Source organism: Lactuca serriola, chromosome 5 (genome assembly GCF_051521515.1).
Source record: "Lactuca serriola cultivar US96UC23 chromosome 5, Lser_US96UC23_V15, whole genome shotgun sequence".
In the NCBI taxonomy this organism is placed as follows: Eukaryota; Viridiplantae; Streptophyta; class Magnoliopsida; order Asterales; family Asteraceae; genus Lactuca; species Lactuca serriola.
In genome coordinates, this window is record NC_136412.1 from 110,174,011 (window position 1) to 110,182,208 (window position 8,198).

Below are 8,198 nucleotides of genomic sequence, written 5' to 3' on the forward strand. Positions count from 1 at the left end.
ATATTTATATATAAAAAATAAAAATAGGGCTCTCTCTCTCTCTCTCTCTCTCTCTCTCTCTCTCTCTCTCTAATTGTGTTGCTGCCATTAAAGAGTAAAAAACTCTTTCTCCTTCCTCCATTTTTCCTGTCGATCAAAATACTCATCCAAAGACCCCCAATTCGGTGTTGCTTTCGTTCAACATCCTTCTCCGATCTACAGAGGACTGAAGTCCTTCCTCCTCCTACATGTGTTGTTCTTGATCGGGCCAGAAAAGAAAGAAGTTGCCAGAGCAACCCTTCGATGTTGGCTCGCCTCCTAGTGAGTTGCTAAACCACCACCGGACCACTCCTATTTTTTATTAAATTCGTGTTTCTCCTTTCATGATCAGACGAGGATCGAAGATCCTCCTCCGATTTCTACCTTCGTTCTTCTTTATGATCGGTCAAAGATCGGAGACCCTTTCCCTTCGATGCCACAGTCGTCGACAACGGCTTTCTTCAGGCTCTTCCTCTCCTCGCGATTTCCCAGCCACCACCGGAGGTGCTTCGTATTTGTGTTCTTTTTCTTTCCCTTCCCAATCTGTTGAAAACGATGATCGATTCTCCAAAACGATGATGTTGCAAGATCTGAGAGGTTAAATAGAGCGAATTCTTTCATATGAGCTAAGCCGATGTCGAAGAAAGCTAAGCAGATAGGGATTTGTAGTTTGGGGAGGAGGAATAGTAATAGTGATGATGTTCTTCCCAAAACGATAAACATAGTCAAAATGGATGGTGGTGGTGAACGGTGATTGTGAAGATAAGGGGGATGGAGACTGTTGGTGGCGAATGATGGTGGCTTATGTGTTTATGAATCTTGATTGCGTTTTCTACATGTAGGAATTGAGCATTTTTGATGGGAGAAATTAGGTTTTTTGGAAGGAGAGAATATGGTGAAAGGGGGAAGAAGATGAAGAACAAAGTTGTATGTGTTTTTGGTTGTAATCCATAGAGAGAGAGAGAGACAGGTGGGCCCCAAATTAGGTAATTATTTTATTTTTCATTTAAATTAAATAGAATAAGAATAAAAATATATATCAGAAGGGCATAATAGTCTTTTCAGTTTACTGAGGGACCAAAAACGCAAAGAAAGTAGCTCAAAAGGACCACCAATCCAAAAAAGTCGTGGTTTGGACTAAAACCCCAAAAATTTGCATACCACAGGGACCATTTTTGCAGTTTTGTCAAAAAAAAACATAGAAACATAGAAAATTAAACCTAAATTGCTAAAAAAAACATAAAAAAATATAGAATCTAGTTACGATAGTATTCAAAAACTTGTTGTTGAATTTTAAAAAATGTGCTTAAATTTTTCGGATCGAGATCCAGTTGCGGCTTTATGTTTAAAATTTGAAGATCGGTTAGTGTCATTTTTCGCCGACGAACTTCCTCTGTTGACTCAAAAAAAAATTTCTTCTAAAAGCTTAGATTTTTGTCTATTTTGTCTGTTAGTACGTCCACGTTGGTTGATTTTCCGCTTGAAGACGCCCCCTTTCTCGCTTTGTCCCCCTTCCCGGTGGTCAGCAAAGTTGGATGTCCGGTGGACCATCCCCCTCGGTGGCGTCGAACTCATCATTGAGGTCGAGGCTAACACCAACGTCCTACCCGGAAGTTCTTGCCTTTTTGTTGGAGCCGGTGGAAGATCCCAAATGCACCGTTTCCAGATAAAGGACTTATTTTGGACCATTACAACAAACTTCTCATACTTTTGGTTGTGGAATGGTTTGCCATTGTTTGTAATTTTTTATTGGTAAAACGTGGTTGATAAAATGTTGAAATCGTTGTTACTACTTCTATGCATATTTTTAAGATTGAAAATAATTACCACTCTACAATATATCTTTAAATTTTTTTAGTTTTTTTTAACATTAAATTAAATAAAAAAAACATAATTTAAAACATAAATAAATATTTTACATTAATTAAAAAACATAGAAAATTAAACCTAAATTACTAAAAAAAACATAAAAAACAAAGAAAATTAAACCTAAATTACTAAAAAAAACATAACAAAAAAAATATAGAATCTAGTTACAATAGTTTTCAAGAACTTGTTGAATTTTAAAAAACGTGCTTAAATTTTCCGAGTCGAGATCCAGTTGCGGCTTCATGTTTAAAATTTGAAGATCGATTAGTGTCATTTTTCGCCGACGAGCTTCCTCCTTTGACTCAATTTTTTTTCTTCTAAAAACTTAGATTTTTGTCTATTTTGTCTGCTAGTACGTCATCGTTGGTTGATTTTCCGCTTGAAGACGCCCCCTTTCTCGCTTTGGCCATTCCCGGTGGTCAACAAAGTTGGATATCCGGTGGACCATCCCCCTCGGTGGCGTCAAACTCATCATTGAGGTCGAGGCTAACACCAACGTCCTAGCCGGAAGTTCTTGCCCTTTTGTTGGAGCCGGTGGAAGATCCCACATGCACCGTTTCCAGATAAATGACTCATTTTCGACCATTACAACAAACTTCCCACACTTTTGGTTGTCGAATGGTTTGCCATTGTTGGTAATTTTTTATTGGTAGAACGTGGTTGATAAAATGTTGAAATCGTTGCTACCACTTCTATGCATATTTTTAAGATTGAAAATAGTTACCACTCTACAATATATCTTTTAATTTTTTTAGTTTTTTTTAACATTAAATTAAATAAAAACATAAATAAATATTTTACATTAATTAAAACCACATTACATTAATTAAAAAACATAGAAAATTAAACCTAAATTACTAAAAAAACATAAAAAACATAGAAAATTAAACCTAAATTACTAAAAAAAACATAAAAAAATATAGAATCTAGTTACGATAGTTTTCAAGAACTTGTTGTTGAATTTTAAAAAACGTTCTTAAATTTTCCGGGTTGAGATCCAGTTGTAGCTTCATGTTTAAAATTTGAAGATCGGTTAGTGTCATTTTTCGCCGACGAGCTTCCTCCGTTGACTCAATTTTTTTTTCTTCTAAAAACTTAGATTTTTGTCTATTTTGTCTGCTAGTATGTCCTCGTTGGTTGATTTTCCGCTTGAAGACGCCACCTTTCTCGCTTTGTCCCTTCCCGGTGGTCAACAAAGTTGGATGTCCGGTGGACCATCCCCCTCGGTGGCGTCGAACTCATCATTGAGGTCCAGTCTAACACTAACGTCCTACCTGGAAGTTCTTGCCCTTTTGTTGGAGCCGGTGGAAGATCCCAAATGCACCGTTTCCAGATAAAGGACTCATGTTGGACCATTACAACAAACTTCCCACACTTTTGGTTGTTGAATGGTTTGCCATTGTTGGTAATTTTTTATTGGTAGAACGCGGTTGATAAAATGTTGAAATCGTTACTACCACTTCTATGCATATTTTTAAGATTGTCGAATATGCCGTTAAATTTAGTGCAATCCGCTCGAAGGTCACGCCATTTTGCATTGATTGAGTCATCGAAGAACACAAAAAGAATGGTGATAAAGGAAAAGAGAAAGTCACCGGAGAATCTTCAAAAGGAGAGACGAGACATCCTTCATTCAAAAATTTTAAGAGTAGTGGTGCTACAGAGTTTTCTAGTGTCCTTAATCCCATAATTGTTCTAACTTGGATTCAGAACACAGAGAAAGTATTTTGTATCACTCATGTGGATAATGAAGACAAGGCTAATTATGCTTCTACTATGCTCGTAGGAGAAGCCTTGGTTTGGTGGGAAGCAACATATGAAGCTCTCAAAGGGTTTGACCAGGAGAATTTATCTTGGGAAATGTTCAAAACTCGTTTGCTAGGGAAGTATTGTCCTCTAGATATGAGGAGAAGATTGGAGAAAGAATTCCTCGAACTTAAACAAGGAGGAATGACTGTGATTGATTATGAAACTGAATTCAATCAAAAAGCACGGTTTGCTACAAAGTATATTCCAACTGAAGACGATAAAATTCAGTTATTCTTGGATGGACTACGGTATGAAATCCGCGATTTCATGGCTAATCGGGATGTTCTGTCATTTGAAAAAGTTGTTGAGTATGCTCGAAAGCGAGAGCATGACTTAGAAATACGTGGTGCCACTCTTTCTGTTTCAAAGCATCCATGTATTTATCGAACTACTCCTGTTTCCTCTATTCCACCAGCTCAATCTGTTCGAATTGAACCTGGTAACCAAGTGCAAACTCATAATACCCATCGTGGCCGCGGTAGGTCGCAATCTTTTTCTCTTCAATCGACATCGTTTCGAAATTGTGGAAAGAATCATCTGGGCGAATGCATATTAGAAAAAGGATCAGTGGTCTGTTATGGATGTGGAGAAGTAGGCTACATGAAGTCTGTTTGTCTGTTGAAGAATGTTACAAGCTTTTCTTGTGGTGTTGTTGGCCACAGGAAGCGTTTTTGCCTTACTCTTACTAGTCAAATGATGGGAAGTCATGCTTCTATTCAACAACCAGCGAGAAGTCAAGCTACTATTCAACAACCAAAGAGTATTCCAACTAAAAAGGTGGAGGTGCCAAAAGCTAAGGGTCGTGCATTCCAGATTACCATAGAGGAGGCACGTGAAGACCCGAATGTTGTGACTGGTAAATTTCTTGTCAACTCTAGACCTGCTCACATCTTATTTGATTCTGGTGCCTCCGATTCTATTGTGTCTCATGAATTAGCGCATTCCTTTCAAATTGCTTGTTGTGCACTCACACAACCATTTCATGTAGATACTGCTAGAAGTATATCATTACTTGCTGATAAATTCTATAGGGATTGTGTCATAGAAGTTGAAGGCTATAATTTCCTTGCTAATCTGATTCCTATCTCCTTGCCCAACTTTGATATTATTCTCGGCATGGATTGCTTGTCAAAGAACCGCGCAGAACTCTTGTGCTATGAAAAGATAATATGTATTCCCATTAAAGGGGAGAATCCTATTTATGTCTACGATGAACAAAGAATCTTAAAAATAATCTCTTTCCTCAAAGCTCATAAATTCATATCGAAGGGGTGTTTTATCTATCTAGCCTACACAGTTGATGTCTCAAAAGAGGAGAAGAAAACGGTAAATGATGTTCCCATTGTTAACGAATATCCTGATGTTTTCCCTGATGATTTGCCTGGACTTCCTCCAGACAGGCAAGTAGAATTCCGAATTGACCTTGTGCCTAGTGTTGCTTCGATTGCAAAGACTCCTTATCCTCTTGCACCAGCTGAAATGAAAGAAATGATGATTCACTGCAGGAATTACTTGACAAAGGCTTTATCCGAACGAGTACCTCTCCTTAGGGTGCTCCATTATTGTTTGTCAAGAAGAAGGACGGTTCGATGCGAATGTGTATTGATTACCATGAGCTAAATAACGTAACTATCAAGAACAAGTACCCAATACCTCGCATTGACGATTTATTTAATCAACTTCAGGGTGTTTGCTATTTCTCAAAGATTGATTTGAGATCTGGCTATCATTAGTTGAAAGTGCACGAGCAGGATGTACCGAAGACTGCTTTTCGTACTCGATATGGACATTATGAATTCCTTGTCATGCCATTCGGTCTGACAAACGCTCATGTTGTATTCATGGATATGATGAATCGAGTATGTCGTCCAATGCTCGATAAATCTTTCATCGTATTCATTGATGATATTCTAATTTATTCCAAGTCTGAATCTGATCATGGTATTCATATTCGTAAGGTATTAGAACTTCTTCGAAAGGAGAAACTATATGCTAAATTCTCGAAATGTGAATTTTGGTTTCGCCAAGTTCAATTTATCGGCCATGTGATTTCTGGTGACGGTGTATCCGTAGATCCTACCAAAATCGAAGCCATTCAGAATTGGGAAGTACCCCGTAATGCTTCCGAAATTCACAGTTTCTTGGGTCTCGCGGGATATTACCAGAGATTCATTAAAAACTTTTCTCGTATAGTTGTACCTCTCACGAGTCTTACACGGAAGGAAGTGAAGTTCGAATGGAGTGAAGCCCAAGAAAAAACTTTCTCAACTCTAAAAGATCTTTTGACTCATGCTCGAATCTTATCACTCTCAGAAGGTGATGATGATTTCTCCATATATAGCGATGCTTCAAGATTGGGACTCAGTTGTGTGTTGATGCGACGTTGTAAAGTGATAGCCATGTCTTAAGACAACTGAAAGATTATGAAAAGAATTATCCCACTCATGATCTTGAACTCGCTACAGTGGTATTTGCCCTAAGACTTTGGAGGCATTATCTTTTTGGTACAAAATGCCAATTGTTTACCAACCACAAAAGTCTCAAGTATATATTCCGTTAGCAAACTCTGAATATGAGACAACAACCAGACATGGAGCTGATCAAAGATTATTACTGTGAAATCTTGTACCATCCTGGAAAGGCCAATGTAGTTGCCGATGCACTTAGCAGAAAGGTTTATTGTAATAGTATGTGTTATACTATTACTCACACTACAGTAAAGTTCACTATTCTTGATGAATTAGAGAAATGGAAAGTATAGGCCCTAAAGCCAGAAAATGTGAAGAAGGAAGGGATGGTACATTATGTTGATGTTTTACTTGATGATCCACGAGGATTAAAGGTATTTAAGAATCGGTTATAGATTCCAAAGATTGGCGGATTAAGACAAAAGATTTTAGATGAAGCTCATAAGTCTAAACTGTCAATACATCCTGGTACAAGTAAAATGTACTATGATATACGGGCTGATTATTGGTGGCCTAGATTAAAGAAAGACATTGGAAGATATGTGCAGGAATGCTTAGTTTGCTTACAAGTCAAAGTAGAACACCAAAAGCCTTACGGAACTTCAGAAAGTCTTAGTGTTCCTATGTGGAAATGGGAAGGGTTGTCCATGGATTTTATTACCAACTTGCCAAAGACTGCTAAACAGCATGATAACATTTGGGTAATCATCGACCGCCTGAGTAAGAGTGCACATTTTCTCTCCATGTGTGAAACGGCTCCAATGGCGAAATACGCACAAGTATACTTGGATGAAATTGTTGCAAGACATGGTGTTCCACTAAAGATCATTTCCGATCGTGATACTCGCTTCACTTCTCACCTTTGGGCGAGTATACAACGTGAATTGGGATCTCGAGTTGCCCTCAACACAACTTATCATCCCCAGACAGACGGTCAGACGGAGAGAACGATCCAAATAGTAGAAGATATGCTTTGTGCATGTGTCTTGGAATTCGGTGGTAACTGGGACAAGTACTTACCTCTTGTCGAATTTTCATATAATAACAGCTACCACACTTCAATCAAAATGCCATCTTATGAAGCACTATATGGTCGTAGATGTCGTACTCTATTATGTTGGCGTGATATAGGACAGAAAATCCTTGGAGGCCCTGAAATGATTCAAGACACAACCGACAAGATTCAAATTGTACGAGAAAGAATGAAAGCGGCCCAGGATCGATAGAAGTCCTATGCAAAAAAGAGGAGACGACACATAGAATTCCAGGTGGGTAATTTTGTAATGCTGAAGGTATCCCTGTGGAAAGGCATTATGGGATTTGGGAAGAAAGGAAAACTAAGCCCTAGATTTGTTGGTCCTTTCAAAATCATCCAGAGAATTGGTAAGCAAGCATACCGCTTGGAATTGTCGGAAGATTTGTCATGTATTCATGATGTGATTCATGTGAGCTATCTGCGTAAATGTTTAAGCATATATGATGAAGTTGTTCTGTTATCCGAGGTGAAACTGGATAATAAGTTAACTTATGTAGAAGAGCCTGAAGAGATTGTAAACGAATGAACGACTGAGCTACGTAATAAAGAAGTAGAGTTGGTTCTTGTCAAGTGGAAACATCATCAAGGCCCAAATTATACTTGGGAAAATAAGAATGAGATAAGAGCGAAATATCCCCATTTATTTTAATTGTTGTAATTTCAGAGACAAAATCCTCAAAAGGATGAGGTATTTGTAACATACACGTTCAGTTATCATGTTTTATAATAAATAATATTATGAAATATTATATGAAATTTGAGTATTGAGTTCTAACAGATAGTTTTTACTAGAAATTAAGTAATACTATGTTTAGAATCACTCGGAAAATATTGGAAGTCTTATGAGATTCCAATCAAATGTTAAACATTGAAATTTCATAAAAATATAAAATTCGAAATAAGTATAATTTTATTATTGAAAGTTGTAAATAATCTCGTTAGAAACATTTAGGCGAAAACCTCTTCCAAATCTGAGTTATAACGAAGAAGTTATGACC

At 37.5% G+C, this 8,198-nt stretch overlaps 1 protein-coding gene across 1 annotated transcript; it reads left to right on the forward strand.

Moving 5' to 3' along the window:
- The first annotated feature begins 3,789 nt into the window (after nt 1-3,789).
- LOC145049732 (uncharacterized) lies at nt 3,790-7,982 on the forward strand. Its single transcript, XM_078998100.1, has 4 exons — nt 3,790-4,552; nt 4,685-5,096; nt 7,865-7,888; nt 7,979-7,982. The coding sequence occupies exons 1-4, from the start codon at nt 3,790-3,792 to the stop codon at nt 7,980-7,982; spliced, it is 1,203 nt and encodes a 400-aa protein (XP_078854226.1).
- Nucleotides 7,983-8,198: the final 216 nt, after the last annotated feature.

Excerpts from the sequence above, each read along its gene's own strand:
- LOC145049732 (XM_078998100.1), top strand. The coding sequence starts at position 3,790 with ATGAGGAGAAGATTGGAGAAAGAATTCCTCGAACTTAAACAAGGAGGA. Across the intron at positions 4,553-4,684 it reads AGACCCGAATGTTGTGACTG|ATACTGCTAGAAGTATATCA; the intron begins GTAAATTTCTTG and ends CATTTCATGTAG. Across the intron at positions 5,097-7,864 it reads CCTGGACTTCCTCCAGACAG|AGACAAAATCCTCAAAAGGA; the intron begins GCAAGTAGAATT and ends TTGTAATTTCAG.